The following is a 20,744-nucleotide window of genomic DNA, read 5'->3' as shown; positions in this document are numbered from 1 at the left end:
GACCTAGTGGGAGGAGCATGGGAGACGCAGGATGGAGAATCATGGGAGCACATGAGTCCCACTAAGAGGACAGGGGGTCAGTGGTCACAGGACAGCCGTGATCAGTGTTCAGGTGCAGGTGGGTGAGTGGAGGCAGAATGGAGGCCCTGGAAGAGCTCCGACTTTGTCTATTAAATAGTTTTTGAAACAGAAAGCAAGGCAATGCTTGCAGAGGATGAGTTGAGTAGGGGAGCCTAGAGGAAAGAGGAGGTATATGGAAAGCCATCTAAGAGGGTCATGGATGGGGCCGCCAGGCAGCATTAAGGGTCTCCTGAAGACTGGTGGCTGTATGACCAGTGGTACGGTCTGTGCGTTTCTCCAGGCAGTTTGGCTTCACTGGTGCAGAGGTGGAGTCGGGGGAAAAAGGAGTAATTCTACAACCTTTCCAGTACCTGCCGTGGGTGAGAGGGCATTTCCTTGACTCCCTGTGTGTAGTTGGGGCAGTTGCCCTGAGGGGGCCCTGACCAGCTATCATGGGTGGGCAGAAGAGGCGGGGCAATTTTTTCCCATGAGCCTAGGCCAGAGCCACAAGCCGTGTCACACCTACGAGAGTGTTGGGTCCCTAGAGTGGGCCAATGGCCCTGTGACACAGCATCTCTTTCTGATCAAGAGCATCTTGTCAACCGTGACCTTCCATTGCTTTATTTCTGGGTCTTCCTGATTCCTCCTGTGTGAAGTGCCCACGGGCTGCCTGGCTGGTTCTTTCATGGCATCGAGACCGGTGCGATGTTCTCATGTTTTTCTCCTGTGTACTTTCAGGTTTGTGGTCCGCGGGTGTTCAGGATGCCGGCGTAAGCGAGCGGTGTGGCGACATCCTCACCGGCAGGCGGTTCATGCTGGACATGCTGTATGCCCATAACAGAAAGCCCGCGGATGGCGAGGAGAAGGGGGAGGGCGAGGCCGCGAGGGCCGCGCAGGGGGCAGAGGCGCTAGCCAGTCTGGCTAGCCGGATATCCACCCTGCAGGCCAGTTCCCTGGCCCAGGATGAGAGCGTCAAGAGGGTGGACGTTGGCTGTCTGGACAACCGGGGCAGTGTGAAAGCCTTCGCGGAGAAATTCAACAGTGGGGACCTAGGGAGGGGGTCCATCTCCCCTGACGCGGAGCCCAATGACAAGGTTGCAGAGAAGACATCAGCTCAGCCCAAGACGGAATCTGACTACATCTGGGACCAGCTCATGGCCAATCCCAGGGAGCTCAGAATCCAGGACATGGATTTCACTGACCTGGGTGAGGAGGATGACATTGATGTCCTGGACGTGGACCTGGGTCACCCGGAGGCCCCAGGGCCACCTCCCCCGCCCCCACCCACCTTTCTGGGTCTGCCGCCCCCACCCCCTCCACCCCTGCTGGACAGCGTGCCTCCCCCTCCAGTCCCCGGTAATTTATTGGCTCCCCCTCCAGTATTCAACGCTCCTCAGGGCTTAGGGTGGCCCCAGGTACCCAGGGGTCAGCCAGCATTCACCAAGAAAAAGAAGACCATCCGTCTGTTCTGGAACGAAGTCCGGCCTTTTGAGTGGCCGTGTAAGAACAATGGCCGCTGCAGAGAATTCCTGTGGTCGAAACTGGAACCCATTAAGGTGGACACCTCCAAGCTGGAGCACCTGTTTGAGTCTAAATCGAAGGAACTGTCCGTCTCTAAGGTATCGCTTGCATCCAGCATGCCTCTTCGCTTGCTGGGTTACTTACAGATGTTGGGTAGAACGGAGAGTCTTGTTATACATAAAATGCCCTTTGTGTTGCTCTTACTAATTGCTTCAAAAGGCAGTTGGTATAAAAATCTGACTTTTCATCCAGTACCCTGTGTCACACATTAGGTATGAGCTAAATGAGGAAGGGACCTTTTCTTGCTAACAAAGCTAGCAACGTATTAACACTGATAGGCAAGTAGCTTTCTAAGAACCTAATAACCTGGAGGAAAAAAAAAAACAAACAATGTTTACCCAGGGATTGTTAGCATAGCCTGACGGCAAATGTTGACATTCACTAGAGCAAAGTAGACTAGCTAATTTATCAAACACACTGACTTCTTCCTGTGGATGTGTTTATTCACATTGTTTATGGTTGATAGTGGTTTAAACCTCAGCTGTAAGATGGTAGGCTATGAGACATTTCTTCAGCTAATCCCCTGGCTGAGTCAGTTTTCTACCACTATCTGGATGCTTCTGTACAGCCATCTAGTTAGCATGCTGTAAACATTATATGTGTGTCTAGATTTCTTATTTCTCATAGATGTTTGAGAACCCTGAGGGCATTGCTGGTGTAGTGTCTTTAACAGAGAAGTCCTATCTACTTTTATAAATGAAGAGCTTTGTTTGTAAAGTTACTGGGCATCAAAGGTAAAGTCATGACTGAGGAGCACTGAGAAAAGGCTGTGTGATACTGGATCACAGATTTTATTTCTGATGATTCACTACCTTATTAGGGTCTCCTTTACCTATCTTAGAGAACTGATCTAAAAAAATAACTCTTTGTGATCCTGGGTATATTTCAGTTTTAAAACAGGTTTAAGACTGTCTTCTCAGGGCCCTGAAGTAAGAGAAAACACTTCAAAAGATAATTTAGAGTAAATATGTCAGAACTTACTATTGCAAATTAATTTCGGCTCTATGGGTTGCTCCGTTTAGCATCGTTTTGGTTGAGTATAAACTGTCTGAGTTGGGGTCCTTGATCCGCTGGCCAGGCTCCGATTTAGAATCAGACAGTGTGTGCAAGCCTCCTCAGGACAGGAGTATCCTTTCGAGAAGGACCTGAGGATGGAGTTTGTGCCTGTCACCATGTGTGATGCTGAAAGGCTAGGCCGGGAGCTCTAAAAGGGCGACTTCCTGTTAAAACCTGTACTGGGGTCGGGGGTGGGGTGGGGGAGATGGGTCTGGAACTACCTGCTGCTCTTCCCGAGTTGGCCTTTACCCTCGAGTTGGTGTCTGCTCAGTTCCAACAAGGATGTGAATCTGAACCATTTCCAGCCCCACCCCACCCCCAAGTCAGAATTCCAGCTTTTTCCTGTTTACAAATCCAACTGCCAAGATCCAAAAGAGAAAGCCATGCCAGGCAGTCCTTTCCCCCAGCTGGAAGTAGAACCCTCTTGTTCTCTCTAGAAAACATGCCACAAGAAGTGCTATTGCGCTCCGTGTCTCTGTGTCCTGACTTCCAGGACTGGCCACGTGTGGTGATGAGCCACCCACGTGGCCCCTTCCACTCTTACCATCAGACCTGCCATTTGGGAGAAGGCTGGCGTGGTTAAAACAGCAGTTGGATCACCCAGGACGTGCCCTCGCTCGCGCTGATCTGGTTGGCCCATCTCCTTCATCCCACTCCTTCCCACGTGAGCCCCTCTGGCTGCCTGGACCCTCCGGGCTTGTCCTGGTTGCTCCTTAGCCTCAGAGATTGCTGGCTGTTAACTTGGGGTTGAGGGGGTGAGGAATTAAAGAGTCCCAGTTGGCAATGAAGGCACTTCTGACTTCATTTTTTACTAAAGAAATGACAAAGTGAAAAGCTTCCTTGAGAAGACCCCAAACGGGTTCACCTCCCCCACTTCTTCTCTTGGTCCTACTTGTGATCAGTGACGGGAGCCTGGTTGGCACCCTCTCAGTGGCCCAGAGTTCAGCTCTTTTGTGAAGTAGGTGGTGACCTCTTAAAAACCTGTATTGCCCAGCTACAAAGGCTCACCTGGTTTTTACAAAGTGAGAGCATAAGAGGAAAGTAGCATGTTGAAAATTTGCCTGGTTCCAGAATGTTCTGCAGTGGGACCCAGGAGCCCATTTTGGGGAGGGGATGGCTAGAAAATGTGAGCAGAGACTATTTATAAATGTTACAAATGGTGAGGATGCAAATTGGAGAGTGGAATCTGTTATGTGGACTTGTACAGCTATAACCAGCTTTACATTTGGTTCTAATTCTTGACTGTGATGTTCATAAAACTCAGCTGTAAATGGCTACTTCCAAATTCTGGCTCATGAGAAGTTTTCCATTAAGAACAATAGAGTGCATCAAAAATAAAATATGCTTCACGGGGCAGCACAGAGCAAAGGGAATCAGTTGTACTTTCCATCAGAAAATTTACACCAGACCAGTGTTGCAGGGCACGGTGGTGACCATCTGAGGCATCCCCTAGGGATTCACGTGCCAGATCCAAGGCTGGGGTGACCACCTCATGGAGACGATAAGAACAGAGAGATGTGCTTTGTGATTTCCTTTCCAAATAGCTTCTAGAACTGGATCTATTTTTCTCTTTCAGCAGGTAATATACATATATACATATATATGTACATATTTATACATACATGTATATGTACATATTTACATATACATATGGGCTTCCCTGGTGGCTCAGACAGTAAAAAAATCTGCCTGCAGTGCAGGAGATGTGGATTCGATCCCTGGGTGGTAAAGATCCCCTGGAGAAGGGAATGGCTACCCACTCCAGTATTCTTGCCTGGAGACTATATGTATAACTTTCTAATCAGATAGCTTTAATTATGTGTTGTGGAGAAAGACAGAAGTTTTGTATTACATTTGATCATATTGTGTTTTTGCTGCTGGTCTAAGATGTGGAGAATGGCATCAGTTCAGTTCAGTTCACTTGCTCAGTCGTGTCCGACTCTTTGCAACCCCATGAATCGCAGCACGCCAGGCTTCCCTGTCCATCACCAACTCCCAGAGTTCACTCAGATTCACGTCCATCGAGTCAGTGATGCCATCCAGCCATCTCGTCCTCTGTCGGCCCCTTCTCCTCCTGCCCCCAATCCCTCCCAGCATCAGAGTCTTTTCCGATGAGTCAACTCTTCGCATGAGGTGGCCAAAGTACTGGAGTTTCAGCTTTAGCATCATTCCTTCCGCATAAGAGACGGTTGAAAGGACCCCAGAGTTGAAGCCCCAGGAAGTGGCCTTCCAAGCTGTATGCCTCATCTAGGGCAGCCAAGTCCCTCTTCCTTCCAAAGGGCAGCTTTTACATCCCCGGATCCAGACAGACCATGGAAGATGTGGGGCCGAAGAGGGGCCCGGAAGGAAGAAGGGACCTGGCTTGACCTTTGGGGACTCATGGCTGTCTTACTCACCTGAGTTCATTGCTTTCCTGTGGGGAGGGGCCTCTGGAATGGATTTAGAGACATTTGTTCAACTTTATTTACCTTGAAGTTTCAAACCATTTCATAAACTACTAGTAGTGACTTTTTAAGAAAATTCAGAGATGATTTATTTTGTCTGGGGTAAGCCCCAGCCTGAGTTATTTTGAAAGGCTCCCCCGGGACTCAACCAAAGCTATGAACCATTGATTTAAAGTGAAAAATAAAGCACCAATGAGGGGGGCATTGCTCCCACCATCATTCTCCACGTTGACTTCACCCCTCCCCCACCTCTGTTTTATTCTCCAGAGAAGGGAAGAAAATCTTCCTACCCTTTATGTGAATTCAGATCATAAGGGAATGTTATTTTGTGTAACAGCACCCTCAGAAAACCTGAATTCTGCCTGGAAATTCCAAGCCCAACTTTGGGACCATCCTTATCTAGGATGGTCCCCATGTATGCTGGGGTCCCAGTGGAAGTACTGACAGCACTCTCTTCACCTCTCAAAAGTCTCTCAGTTAGGGTACTGGATCAACTACAGTAACATTGGAAATGTAACTGTTTGATGGTTGGCCTCTGCTGTAAAGAGCCAATATGGGAAATTAACTTTTTTTTTTTTTTTTTCTAATTTTACCAATAAGCAAGCCTGTCCTGGCCAGTTCCACAGAAATGTTATTCCTAACTGAAGGTTTTTCAGCTTTTATTTAGGCTTCCCTGTTAGCTCAGTTGGTAAAGAATCTGCCTGCGATGCAAGAGACCCCAGTTTGATTCCTGGGTCGGGAAGATCCCCTGGAGAAGGGAAGGCTACCGCTCTTGGTCTTCCCTGGTGGCTTAGCTGGTAAAGAATCTGCCTGCAATGCAGGAGACCTGGATTCGATCCCTGGGTTGGAAAGATCTCCTGGAAAAGGGAACGGCTACCCACTCCAGTATTCTGGCCTGGAGAACTCCATGGACTACGTAGTCCGTGGGATGGATCTCCAAGAGTCGGACGCGATTGAGTGATGTTCACTTTCATACTCCCTTTCATGGCTTTTTTGTTGTTGTTCTGCCTTTTGCCTTCGTGCTTTCTGATGTATACCTCCCTCATTACAGAACTTGTGAAAATCTCATAGCTGTCACATCGTTATGATATCTGTATTGTGGCATCACTATCGTGGACACTTTTCTTTTTCAACGGACAGTTTTGAAAATATCCTGTGGCGTCACCCTTTCGGCAGCTAGCAGGGAGTGAGGAGGAATGATTTCCCATTTCTAGAACTCGTGCCTCGCTGAGCCAGCCCTGGGGTTTGTGACAGTGATGCTGACAAGCATTTTGAGAGGTCGGTCGCCTTTCATGGAAATACTCTCAAACTTAGCAGTATTCTCCAAGACTCTGAGTTCTCTTAATAAATCATGTCCTTATCCCAGTTTCTATTTTCAGTCACTGCACCCTCTGGGATGATAAGTTCTGTGTGCTGAATATCCACTTTTTAAAACCGCATCCTTTACTGCTAGTAAAATTGCTCTTTAAAAACTCAAAGCAGTGATCCTCCGTGGCAGCATATCAAAAAACTTTGGAAGGCAAGCCCTGTCCACCTGCCTGGACTGCGGGCCTCCAGAATCTTTGCCCAAGCTCTCCTCCCTACTCTGCTTGCTTCATTCTCTCCCGCTACGTGGAAGTTTGTGCCTTCACGGTGGCCCTACTCTGGACCTTAGCCGTCTTTATCATGGCATGCCACGGCAGAAGCCCCGCGGCTGTGCGCAGAGATGGAGCAGGGTTTTGTGTTTATTTCCAAGTACCACACCCATGATCTGGTTGCATGGGGTTAGCAGTGGCACAACGTGTGCCTTGTCTTTGGGAGCCCACTGTGCTCAACGCCAGAGCTTCACGGAGCTCATTAACCCCCAAGTGTGGAAGGATGCTTTCTCAGTCACTGACAGCTCAGCTCCCAGGGCTGGGATGACCCTGACATCTGTTGGGCATCTCAGACTCCTTTTAGCATCAGTGAAAACTTCCTGCATCATCTCTAGCTGTGGGGACATTATCCCACATCATTCATGAAAGTGGCAAGATCAGACCTTGCTGCATCTTTGAATGGCAGGGATGGGGGAGCGGGGGGAACCCTGATTTTATATCCTAAGAAATGTTCTCTGATCCCTGCCTTTCATTGCCTATTTTTAAATTGTATTCTTTCTGAAAGAACAACTTTTTACTCACCCAACAATCCCGTCTCAAGCCTTAAGACTTTTTGCAAGTCTAAGTTGGTGACTGGTCACACTCACATCTTTTAGACCTCTGTGCCCCTGTGCCCACTCCTAATCAAGGAGGTCAGGACCTCTGAGATGGAACCCAGGCATCACTGTTCTTTAAAAGTGCCCCCTTGTATCCCCAAAATTGTAAAGCACTGGCCTAAATAAATTACATTTCCTGGTTTTCCTGCAGAAAACGCCAGTAGGTTGATCAGACATGTTTCCTCCTTAGATAAATGATGTTGAGTTTCTCCCAGTCGGAGGTGGTAAATTAACGTTTGCCCATTCTGCCCTCAGCCAAGGAGGCAGCCAAGTCTCCTGGCCCAGAAGGAGACTGTCCTGTTCTCTTCTCCAGAATGCCCCTTTCCATTAGTCCTGGAGTCCAGTCTTTGGCCTCAGAGGGAATTTAGGATGTGGAAGCAACCTTAATATTCTCCTCCTTGAAAACAGAAAGCAGGACCTTTGCTACCATCTCCTCTGCAAGGAGACCTTCAGAACCACTCCAGATAACTCACTACTAGGTCTGCTTCCCACTCGGGGGCTCCATATTCCTGGGGGTCCGTGCAGACTCTCATGAGCATCCACGAGTTCATTTCAGGAAGCTCCGAGGGAGTTGCCCATGTTGGGAAGCAGCCCTGGAGGCTAAATTGAGAACCAAGTCCCTCCACTGCCCCCTGGAGCTATCACTGTTGGGGTGGGGACACTGCTCTGATCTGACGCTCCCATGTACCTAGGTGCCTGTCGTCAGTAAATGTAGTACATGTGTTAGTTATGAAAAATATGCATTGATAAACAGTATATTTTTAAAATATAATATCATTAGGTTAAAAATGATTTTTAAAAAAAGAGCCAATAGTGAAAGAAACTAAAACACTATTTTCCAGGTATTGGCCTAAGTACTTTACATGTATCCGTACCAATAATACTATTCTTTTTTTTAATTATTCATTTGTTTATGGCCATGCTGGGTCTGCATTGCTTTGCTCGGGCTTTTGCTAGTCGCGGTGAGTAGGGTCCTCTCTTTGTTGCCTGACTTCTCTTGTGCAGCACAGGCTTCAGGGCTTCAGTAACTGTGGCTCACAAGCTTAGTTATTCAGCGGTATGCAGGATCTTCCCAGACCAGGGACTGAACCCATGTCCCCTGCATTGGCAGGCAGGCAGATTCTTTTGCACTGCACCACCAGGGAAGTCTCAGTAATACTATTCTAATAGCCCTAGCAGACACTTCTGTCATGCTTACCAGAGGCTGAGCGTTTCTCTCACTGATTTACATCCATTGTCTTATTTCATCCTCCTAACAAACCCTGGGAGATTGGGTCCCAAAAAGAACAGGAGGTACAGAGTGGGGCAGTGACTTGCCCAGGTCACCAGGGTGGGAATGGGTCAGACCCCAGCTGACTCACCTGAGTGATTTGCTGCTCTGGATATTTTTCCGTTACCCTTCAGGGCTCCTGTGATCCCCAGATTCCATTTTGTTTTGGCTCCTTTCAAGTTCACGCTCTGGACACTTCTTCCTTCTCTTCCCTTGGGGATTTTTGAAAGCTTGCCATTTTTTGAAAAAGACTCTCTCTTTCTCCTCAATGGTCCTTGTGCTTTGCTACTGCAATTTCAAATTTCATTTGGTCTGGACTCTACCTCTGTGTGACTTAGAGCAAGTCAGTAGACTTCTCTGAGCCTGTTTTTAATTATGGGTGGGGTGTGGTGGAGAAGCCAGGCCTGAGCCTGTAGGCCTGACCTCCTGGGGTTGTTGAGTAGACCCAGGGCAACAGGGGAGAATGTACTTTTGTGCTGTGCTGACAGGTCTTCATTTTTTATGCTATTGATTTTCTTATACTTTGCCTCACGTGACTTTCCTGAGATTCTAGTGTGAGATTTTAAATTAGCCTCTAAGTTTAAGGACTACTATTTAGCATTAAAGTCTTCCTTTCCACCTTTTCCTAACTGCTGCCTGAATGCTCACCCTTTCCTTTTCCAAATCCGAATGATTATGAGGGGAAGTGATGGTCTTATCCTCAGGATATTGAACAAAATCATGTTGTGGTCACACATGGTGGTCACCTACCCCCATAACCATTCAGAATCAAGTTTGTCACTTTACTTAGAAATTCTGAAAGACTTGTTCTTGGAAGCAATACTTTGTTGTATCCAAAAACCTGACATACTTGTCTCCTCTCTTTGAGGCCTCTGGTCATCCATCCCAGCATCAGGATTGGTGTAGCCCCACAGTCCCGCTGAGTGGACCTGAATATCTGGTTTAACTGTTCTAGAAAATCTTCTTGTTGTAGGTGACTTTCTGCCCCTTGGAGTGGCTGAGTTTTCAGGGCCCAACCTCTTGGACTTGCTTGGTTCTAGAAGGCCCACTCCAACCCAGGGAGCTGACCACCAAGTGAATCTGGGTTCCACCAGGCCTGCAGAGAGAAGTCCCAGCCCTCACCCCTAAGCCCTGGCAGTTAGCAATCAGTGCTTAAATGGAGAATCCCCTCTGTGCTTCTCAGAAATTCTGTGACTCTTGTGGCCTTGGGTGCTGCCTGTTTGAAGCATCCTCTTGGAGGGGCTCACTTCTGCTTCCTGAAACTGGACTCTTCGCCCTCTTGGACAGTTTGGGGGAAAGGAGCTGAATTGCCTCAGTAACCTCCTTCCCAGCCCTTCTAAGAGGTCTCTGCTAGCTTTGACAGTATCTCTTTCCGACCTCCGTTTCTCTCCGTTTTGGCTGTTACATCCTCTCCTCCCTCCCTGCAGTCCTCTTGGCCAAGTCAAGAACAAACAAAACCCTACATTCCATCCAAGCCTGAAGCATTTCTCCAGAGACAGTATTTCTGGGAGGGCAACTCTTGGCATGTTGGAGGCTCCCTGAGAGTTGCTGCTTTGAAGGAGGCTCTGGGTGTCGCCACCTCATTCGGCTCAGAAGTTCAGCTTCACTAGGCTTTCTGGGAGCAAATCAGAGCCTGACCTCCTCCCAGAGTGCCCCCTGGCCCTTCAAGAAGCAAGTTCCGCTTTTACCTTGAGCGCTTCTAGAAGTACGGGGGTCGGCTGCATGTCCAGAGACGTGCCCACCCTGGTTTCCCCACTCCATCTTGCACAACTCTAGCTGGGCAGCTATCTCGCCCCAGAGACAGTTATTCCAGTTTTCATGTTCAGCATCCCCAAGTCCAGCATCCTGCACCTGGTACCTGATGAATAGCTGCTCCGTCAACATCCTTTTCTCCCTGTGAGTTCTTGAGCCCTGAGGGCACAGGTTTGGCTGATTGACCTTCTATCAAAGAACTGAGGGAGATACCCTTATTTCCTGTTGCCCCAGGATTGATCATTGCTGTCGGTGGCATCCTGGCCCCCTACATTTTTTGTTGGTCTCCATGAAAAATGTCCCCACTCAAGTAGCCACCTAATAAGCACTCAGGAAATACCATTTAAGGAAATACCATTTAAGGAAATGAGATCTACAGTTGAAAGAAAGGCAAAAAATATAATAAATAAGGGAAGATACCCTGCCAACCAACAAGAGACAGTTGAGGGACTGAGTTTGCTTTTCAGCCTCTTCTCCTGCCTTTGCTCAGGCTTTGTCATGGATCATCACTGATAATGGGGTCTCATGAGGTGTGGCATAACCCCACCATGATGACCCTTGGCCATTCCCACACAAGCCTGTGTTCTTGCTTTCTGCTGTTTCTTGTTTTGTTTTGTTTTTAAGAAGAAAGATCTCAGTCAATCCAGTCTGTTGTGATGTTAATCTACCGTACTGGTTGTTTTTACTTAAAGTAACTTTGGTTCCATATTAGAATCAGGCTTTCATAATGGATTGTGACTCACGGTTTTGCTGTCTTGTTGGAATGCCCTGGATCATTGTGTAGACAGCTTTCTCTGTTCTGTTATTCTAGTCTGTATTATCAGTATAGCTGTTTAGTGCCAATGCCACACATTAATTATATCAGTTTTATAGTAAGTTTTTATGGCTGATTGGGTAGATATTGTATTATTTCTACTTATGAATCTTTTTACGCATATACTCTTTCATAGTAACTTTAGAGTGTTTTAAAATTCCAAAAATATCTTCTTGGAATTTGATTAGAATCACTTTAAATATATGCTGTGTGTTGCGCTTAGCCGCTCAGTCATGTCCGACTCTTTGTGACTTCACGGACTATAGCCCGTGAGCTCCTCTGTTCATGGGGATTCTCCAGGCCAGAATACTGGAGTGGGTCGCCATGCCCTTCTCCAGGGGATCTCCCAACCCAGGGATCGAACCCAGGTCTCCTGCATTACAGGTGGTTCTTTACCTGCATACATAATAAATATGTTATTTGTGTATAAATTTTATGAGGCAAGATAATGAACATCCTTTTAACACTGGAGACTTCCTATTCAGGAACACGATGTTTCTCGTTTGCCCACATCTTCTTTTATTACTCTCAATAAAATTGTGTCACTTCCTTCGAGTAGGGCCTGTATTGCTCCTGGCTCCAGGGGTCGGGCTTGGGGTGGCGGTGGAGAAGTGAAGGGCAGGACACGAGAGACTTTGTGGAAGAGGATGGCTGACAGTCACTCAGACACAGGACCAGGTGAAGGACATAGTGTAGGTCACTCTCGCTGATCTGGAGCTTGGAGGATTGAAATGGATCAGAATTGATAATGGAATCCCTGGACACCAGCTTGTGCTCCCGGGCACAGAGCATTTGGCTTGTCCTTGCAGATGCCGCTGTGGGTTGTTGTGAGGGGAGGAGACAGTTGGGCAAGCCCACGTGACTCACCCTCATCTCGGGCAGAGTGGCTGCCAAGGCACTTGAGGGGTCAGTGGCATCCAGCACACTCTGTTTCAGTTATGAAGAAGAGCATTTAAAATACCTCTTGGATAAAATCCAGAGAGTTAATAGTTCAGATATGACTAATTCTTATTCCTTCCTTCTCGAAGTGGGTGGACGTGCTCTGAAAACCTGTCATCTGTAGAAACAGCTTCCCCATTATCTCAGGATGCCCAGAGGCTGGCTTTGTCTTGATTTATGAGAGCAGAGGGTGTCCACTGATGTGAACTGAGTTCTGCTGAGAACGAGGAAAAGGACATGTCAGGCTCAGAGCCACCCCCTGGGACTGTCCTGAGTGCTTGCTGTAGGTGGACCCTGGCTGAGGGGGGCAGGCTGAAATCTGAGCCATGGGGCTGTGTCTCCCTCAGGGTGGGCATCTCGCTCTCATTTGCACAACGCAGCAGTGGGGCTGGGCCTGCTCAGGCATCTCTGCAGGCTCCCAGGAACTCTATGGGTGGGGGTCTAGGGGCTAATGATTCCCGGGGAGTCCTTGCCTTTCTGTCAGTGCCTCCTATGCTGGAGTCTGGCTCTGGGTCGGTGCCTCTCCCGTGCCAGGTCCCAGGCTTCTGTCTTCCATGCCGCCACCCATGAGGCCTCATTCCTTACGCTCATGAGATGCTGCCCCTCCAGGCCTCATGTCCACATTGTAGGCAGGAAGATGGAGGAAGGGCAAAAGGCATGGCTCACGGGTCCAGCCCTTTCGAAGCAGGAAAACAGAAACCCAAACGGCCAGCTTTAGCTGCAAAGGGTCCAGGGAGGTGATTGATTTCACTAACATATTACCAGCCTGAAAGAAATCCAGGCCCTATTGGTGAGCAGGGAAGAGGGACTCACTCAATGCTGGGCAGGCCCCCAGCAGTGCCTGGAGGAGTGGGCACCCTGCTGCCCCAAGGTGGGCACACAGGTCATCACGTCCCTCTTCATTCCCTTCAGCATTTTGTCAAACCTTTTCTCATGCCTTCTTAGCATTCCAACAATGTAACATATTTTTTAATAATTTTATTTTTATTTCTTTACTTTTGGCTGTGCTGGGTCTTTGTTGCTGCACAGGCTCTTCTCTGGTTGCTTTGAGCGGAGGCCACTGTCTAGTTGCCGTGTGTGGGCTTCTCATTGCTGTGACTTCTCTTGTTGCAGAGCATGGTCTCTAGGTGCGCAGGCTTCAGTAGTTGTGACTTACAGACTCTGGAGCGCGGGCTTAGTAGCTGTGGCTCACACGCTTAGTTGCTCTGCAGCATGTGAGATATTCCTGCACCAGGGAACGAACCCATGTCTCCTGCATTGGCAGGTGGGCTGTTAACCACCAGACCACCAGGGAAACCCCCAAACAATATTTTAAAGTAGATTTCAGCTACATTTCAGGAGCTCCTGATAAGCTTATTGGCTTAAATATATAGAAGACAAGCTTGCCCTGCAGGGTAGGGGTGCATTTATGCCACGTGTCCTGAGAGCCCACAGTTCTAAGCCGACGACACACCCACAGGCGTTGTTCCTCCTGGCCACCAGGCACCCAAATGGCTGGGATGCTTTCAGTTATTTTCTTCATGAAGAAATTGTAATTTAGTCCCAAATGCATATTTAAGGACCTAAAATAGAACATTAGCAATTGAGTTTGGAAGGGCTCAGTAGGACTTAAGGGGCCACAGCCACTTTCTCCTTGCCAGCTCCCAGCCTCTAGTGCCACAGCAGCCACTCAGCTGTACCAGGCCCAGCCTGGTTCCCTTCTTCAGAGGAGAGGCTGAGGCCTCAGTGCAGGAGGCTGACTGGCGTCAGCTGCTTGGCTGGGACCTGCCTGCAGAGGAGTTCTGAGCAGCTGACTCGTGGAGTCCCCTGGTGTGGCCCTGGCAACCTCCAGCTTCATCCCTGGCAGTTCCATGGAACTATTCAAAGGCCAGGGAATAGTCTCTCCTCTCTGTCACCATCTCCCCCAGCCCCAGGCTAGTCCCAGACAGTCTTTAGGGTCCAGCTCTTGTGACAGCTTCTCCAGACCCTCACCCCCTCCATCACCAGGTGAGTTGTTCCCCCGAAGCTGGGCCCCTCACACAGTGAGCTCACCCTCAGCATGCTGCATGGTCTCACCCATCCTCGTCGCCCTGGGCTTGTTTCACGAATCAGAATCATCAACCTCCAGGCCTTGTGGCCCCAAGGGAGGCTGCATAGCTCAGGGAGCTTGCTGACCGGCCTCCTTCCACCTGTCCCCATTTCCACCTGCCCTTGATTTCCTGAGAGTGGAAGGGGAAAGTTGGGGACCTTGTCATCATAGCTCTGGGCAGAGGTGAGAACTGGCTCAGCACCTTACACCCTTCCTAGCTTCTGGCCGTGTGCCAGCCCCAGGCTAGCGACAGGGGCTGCTCCGAGGATGCCCGGGACAGCAGGGGGCATGGCCCCCCTCCTTGGCCTCTTTGCCAGTCCATCCCTCACTGCTCTTCACCCGCCCAGTGGGCTGCATCCAGATGTGTGAATGCGGCAGGAGAGTGCTCAGGTGTCAGGGCAGGATGCCGAGAGGAGCCCCGGAGATGCAGAGGGCTGACCCGCCAGCGATGCTGGGTTCCCCCCTGGCTCCCGTCTCCTTGGCGCGTGGACCAGCTTTCTCCATCTCTGGGCATGCACCACACGCTCCAGGGCCAACCAAGGCACATTCCGACACCTCGCAGCCTGCAGGAAGGGAACTCTGAAAGGTCTGAATCCTGTTTCCACTGCTTCTATGGAAAAAAACAGGGTGTTTCTTTTTTTTTTTTTTTTCTCCTCCTTGCAAAATATCACATTTTTTCCCAATTGAAGGAAAATCAATTTTATTTTGTAATGTGTCTGACTCGAGAAGTTCCATGGCTGCCCCCCTCTTGGCGGCTTCTCGGGGCTAATCCCTGACCTCCGCCGTGCTGCTGAGCAGTAGCCAGACCCTCTCTGAGCTGAACCAGGGCCATTGGTTTTCATCTCTAAATAAGTCGTGAGTTTATTTTTAATAGAGGACCAAAGATGAGGCATTAATCTTGGATTCTCCTTATTTTATCACAAGAAAACGGCTGCAGATGGAAAAAAGCAGGAGATCATTGTCCTGGACTCCAAGAGGAGCAATGCTATTAACATTGGCCTGACGGTCCTGCCCCCTCCAAGAACGATTAAGATAGCCATTTTGAATTTTGATGAATATGCCTTAAACAAAGAAGGGATTGAGGTAAGAGGAGCTCGACAGAGTGTTATTTATGTTCTGTTGCATCACTGTCCCATGTGACTTTCTTTCTCCACAGGGTGGCTTGCCACTGTTTTGTCTCAGCCAGACTCTGAATAGTCACATCCTTTTTTTAACTTCTTGAGGGGGAGGTGGGAAGAAACCCCACTTTGCTTATTGGGAAGATCAGGTTCATTCATCAACTTCCTTCTGACCACACTCTGCCTGCCTCGACGCGGAAGAACTTGACAGCCTACACGGGGCACTGGAATGCCTTCGTTCACATCCTTTCAAACCAAATACGTTTCGTGAACAGTCTTAAAAGTAGGCTTGTCTGTGCACGCTTACCTCTGTGTAAATGGCTCTGTTGTTCTCTTGGCGCCCGTTGTGGTGTGTAGAGATGGATTTCATTTGCTCAGCTGGGGAGCCCAAGCCAACTGGGTCCGCAGCATCTGTCGGTCTGAGTGGCACAAGTGGAGAGTGTTTGGCTGTCCTGGCTGTGACTGCGTGACTGGTGGGCACCCCAGCTGGAGCTTCAGCCCCCCTGCTCTGCCAGGGTCCAGCACCCTCCACTGTGGGCTGGTGTCCGTTTGTGGGAAGTTCAATCTCCTCTTCTAATAATGGAGAAAGAGTGAGTGGAGCCAGTGGCTTGGCCCACAGATGCCTCCAGGGGCGTGACCGGCCTGGGGACCCACCGGGTAGAGTGGGGAATCTCAGGACACTGCGTCGTGACATTGGTGGCAGCCAACGCCGCCTCCTGTTGGCAAGGAGCCCTAGATTCCTTGAAAGCATCTCTGTACTGGAGGTTCCCACATACCCAGTCTCATTTGAAAGACTCGAGAGTGAAGGAAGCCAGTGAAGGCTGGCTGCAGTGAGGCAGAGGGGCTTTAGCAGGAGAGTTGGAAGTGAAGAAGGGCTGGGGGGCTGTGCCAGATGCACCCCCAGGCCTGAGTGTGGGAGGGGGTGATGGAGGCCTTGGGGCAAAGTGGTGCCTGAACCCAGGTGGGCAGGTGTGCCTTGTGCTTTGGAAAGCAGAGGCCTCCACAACAGAAGATGTGCTCCTAGAGGTTTGTACTGGATTGAGTACAGACTTCAAGATCCATGCTACCCAGAACCTTAGAATGTGACTTTATTTGGAAGTTGGGTCTTTGCAGGCGTGATCGAGCTAAGATAAGGTCATCCTGGATTAAGGTGGGCCCTGCTCCACTGGCTGACAGCCCCTCTAAGAAGAGAGAAGTTTGGACACAGACACAGCGAGGGGAAGGCCATGTGAACACAGAGGACACCCAGAGGGGAATACCGTGGAATGATGGAGGCAGAAGCTGGAGGGATGTGCTTACAAGGCAAGGGACACCGAGAAGTGCCTGCAACTTCTAGAAGCGAGGAAGAGGAAAGGAAAGATCCTCCCCTTGAGTCTTCAGAAAGAGCATTGCCCTGCGGACACCTTGATGTTAGACTTCTAGTCTCTCGGGCTGTGAGGGAACACATTCCCCTGGTTTGAAACCCCCGAGTTTGCGATGCTTGGTTATAGCAAACCTGGGAAATGAGCACAAGGCCTGAACAGCTCTGCCTCTGGAAGCACCCACATGGCCTGTGCCAGGAGCAGGTATGACGAGGGACGTGCCCTGGCTGCTGGCTGGAGAGAGAGTAGGGCTGGAGCCCTGGAGTCAGGCCAGGCAGCACAGGCAGGGAGTGAGGGCACGTGTCAGATGGGAGAGGGGGCCCAAAGGAGACAGCAGGCAAATACAGAGGGGGACACTGAGGCAGCTGCCAGGCAGTGGGAAAGGAGGGGGCAGGCCTGGCCTCAGTATGGGGCAGCTTCACCCTGGGGCCCCCAGAGCAACAAGGGAGAAGAGCATTCATGTCCATCGGGCAGGTGGGGGCTGCCAGTTGGCTCAAATCAAGTGCAAAGTGTCTCTCACACAAGCAGGTGACGTGTAGGTGCTAGTGCGTGATTGGCCATCCTGTTTACTCCACAAGATCTTTGAAAGATTGCAGAAGCTTCAGATTCATACATAGAGAGGCTTCAAATGCAGCCAGAGGCAGCTTGATTGAGGAAAAAATGACAACTTCCCTTTTTAAAAATATTTCCCCTTCTTGCCATGAGAACTTGAAAGTCCATCAAAAGAGACAGATTCCTTTGGTTTTGCCTTTGTTCTGTCCCAAAATGTCAGTCTCCCCGGGTAGGGGAAGTTTCAGATACAATAGGTTACTCAGACTTTAGAATGAATCAGATGACTTTTTCCTTTTCTGACTGGTTTCCAGCTGAGCACCTTTTTGCGCCAGGAAGGAATGATTATGGAAAAGTAATGATGACAAATAGAGGAGCAGCAGCACATTAATAAACTAGACTTTCACGGGTTTCCTCCTCTGGGCCAGACGCCAAGCAGGGCTGCTCACAGAGGCTCATCAGAACCTTACGAGGTGCATCCTGTTACGTTCCTCATCTTAAAGTTGAAGAGGGTGCATCCCAAAGTTAGTCTGTCTGTGCCCAAGTTCACAAGCCAGCAAGAGGTCTAACTGAAATGTGGTTTCTAGAGCCTGAGTCTGAAGTGCAAACCACGGGCCAGTTCTGGGGGTGGCCAGCCCAGGTGGGCTCTCTGGGTCTGGACTCACCCACAGAGAAGAACAAGAGGGAATCCGAAAGGGGAGTGAGGAGACACATGGGACATTGCAATCTGCATCACAGTGCTGCCTACCGTTATCCTCCGTCTGATATGACGTACAGCAAACAAATACGGCTGTGGAACACACTGCCTAACCCTTCCTGAGACTTTGCTGTGTCGTGAGGCCTCGGTAGATCATCAGTTCAGTTCAGTTCAGTCGCTCAGTCATGTCCGACTATTTGTGACCCTATGGACTGCAGCACACCAGGCCTCCCTGTCCATCACCAACTCCCGGAGTTTACTCAAACTCATGTCCATTGAGTCGGTGATGCCATCCAACCATCTCATCCTTTGTCATCCCCTTCTCCACCTGCCTTCAATCTTTCCCAGCATCAGGGGCTTTTCAAATGAGTCAGTTCTTCACATCAGGTGGCCAAAGTTTTGGAGTTTCAGCTTCAGCATCAGTCCTTCCAGTGAATATTCAGGACTGATCTCCTTTAGGATGGACTGGTTGGATCTTCTTGCAGTCCAAGGGACTCTCCAACACCACAGTTCAAAAGCAGCATTTGTTCGGCACTCAGCTTTCTTTATAGTCCAACTCTCACATCCATACATGATGACTGGAAAAACCATAGCTTTGACTAGATGGACCTTTGTTGGCAAAGTAATACCTCTGCTTTTTAGTAGATCATATATAGTCATTAACATGGAGTTACACATTTTTGTCACACTTTTCACTGGAACAGGGTTTCTCGGCTATGGCTCTGTTGCCATTCTGTGCTGGACAGTTCTTCATTGTAGGGGCTGCTCTGTGCTTTGTAGGGTGTTCACAGATCCCTGACCTCTGTCCACAGGATGCCAGTAGCACTGCCCCAGTGGTGACAACCCAGAATGTCTCCTAGATGGTGTCAACATACCATGGGGCAGAATCACCCTGACTGAGAACCGCTTCTCTGAAGCTGCCTGAGTGAATGCACAGAGTGTGTGTATTTGCAATGCTTGTCGGTTATAGCTGAGAAGAGCCCAGCAGAAACCAGTCCTCATGGGGAACCTGTAACCCAGGCTCTCCCAGTTGTTACCTGCTGCCTGAGACCACCGATCTAGGGGCCCTCGGGAGCAGAGATGATGTCCATCCTGTGCAGAGTCAGTCTCCCAGAGCTTATTGTCTAGCCTTGTTGTTCAGAAGTTACATCAGGGCTGAGAAGAGATGACAGTCATGTCCTTACAGATCTTTACTAATATGATTTCCAGCTTATACCCATGGCCTTTTGCTAAACCATCTGCTCTGTAGCATGGCACCATGGCCTAATGGGGCTGCATGAAGCCTCTGTGTACCCGGACATGATTAGGATGTATTCACTGACATCCTGCTTGGCAGCTCCATGTTGTGTATCTGACTCATCATGAAAACCCACAGGAGTAATTAACTAACTTCATTAAGAAAGTCATTCTTCATAAGAGTATTAGATTTTAGAATACGATTGGGGCCCATCCCTAAGTTGCATTAATGATATTTTCCCATGTAAAATGTCCCTGAGGTATCATACTTTGCCAACAAAGGTCCATCTAGTCAAAGCTATCGTTTTTCCAGTAGTCATGAATGGATGTGAGAGTTGGACCATAAAGAAAGATGAGTACCAAAGAACTGATGCTTTTGAATTGTGATGTTGGAGAAGACTCTTGAGAGTTCCTTGGACTGCAAGGAGATCCATCCTAAAGGAAATGAGTCCTGAGTATTCATTGGAAGGACTGATGCTGAAGCTGAAGCTCCAATACTTTGGCCACCTGATGCAAAGAACTGACTCATTTGAAAAGCCCCTGATGTTGGGAAAGATTGAAGGCAGGAGGAGAAGGGGATGACAGAGGATGAGATGGTTAGATGGCATCACTGACTCAATGGTCATGAGTTTGAGTAAGCTTCAGGAGTTGGTGATGGATATGGAAGCCTGGTGTGCTGCAGTCCATGGGGTCACGAAGAGTTGGACAAGACTTTCTTTTTTTCCTTGCTTTTCTCATTTTTGTAGCATCTGTTTCCACTCAGAGGGTTAACACAATTGAATGGTCCCAAACGACATTTAGCTTGACACTGCTTGGCTAGAAACAGACATTCAGCATCCTAGAAACAGACATTCCCTTTGGCTGCCTGTACAAAACTGCAGCATCTTTTCAAGGCGTTGTGGTGGGGGACCCTGTCTGTGGGTCCTGAGTGAGAGCTGGCAGCACACAGTTGGACCTGAGTGCAGGAGCCAGTCAGTGGGGTCTGCAGGCCCAGGAACCAGAGTGTCCTGTGGAGGTGGTGCTGGAAAGTAGGAGGAGCCCCTGGGTGGGTCTCCAGCTCTGCTTCGGTTGATCCAGCTTGACTTCAGGCACCACATCTTCATCTTCAAATTTGCTGCGTAATTCGGCCTTACCTGCCTCACCAAGTGGTCACAAGAATGAAAGAAGATACCATCGAAAGAGAACCTTGAGAAGTTAACCTTTAACCTTGCAAAGTTGTTTTTTTTTTTTTTTTTAAATTCTCTATGAGACTCTGTGCATGATGGAAAGCCATTATCTCATGGGATGGCAGGTTGCAAACCATCCAGCCTCGGCCATAACAGCTCCAACTTTTTGCTGTTAGATACTTATCCAGAGTCATAGCCAGGGTTCTATTCAGAATTCACGAGGCACGATGATTACTTATTATGGTCTCATCTGCAGGTGAATGAAATGGCCAAACCCCAGAATATTTGGGTCCATAAAAAATAAGACTTAGGCATTTTCCTCTGAAATAAGATTTTCCGATACAAAGGCAAGCATACTTAAAGCAGTGCTAGAGAAACACTGTCTGGGAGAAAGCAAAAAACC

At 49.0% G+C, this 20,744-nt stretch overlaps 1 protein-coding gene across 4 annotated transcripts in view; it reads left to right on the top strand.

Moving 5' to 3' along the window:
* FHOD3 (formin homology 2 domain containing 3) overlaps nt 1–20,744 on the top strand; it is a 530,296-nt gene that overhangs the window by 460,505 nt on the left and 49,047 nt on the right. For all 4 annotated transcript variants that reach the window (XM_052660257.1, XM_052660258.1, XM_052660256.1 and 1 more), the window contains 2 exons: nt 799–1,679; nt 15,139–15,297. In XM_052660257.1, the coding sequence (XP_052516217.1) occupies nt 799–1,679; nt 15,139–15,297 (1,040 nt within the window). The remainder of the gene's footprint in view (nt 1–798; nt 1,680–15,138; nt 15,298–20,744) is intronic.

This window comes from Budorcas taxicolor, chromosome 22 (assembly GCF_023091745.1).
Source record: "Budorcas taxicolor isolate Tak-1 chromosome 22, Takin1.1, whole genome shotgun sequence".
NCBI lineage: Eukaryota > Metazoa > Chordata > Mammalia > Artiodactyla > Bovidae > Budorcas > Budorcas taxicolor.
Note: the sequence above shows the minus strand (reverse complement) of the source record. Positions and strands in the feature narration are given on the sequence as shown.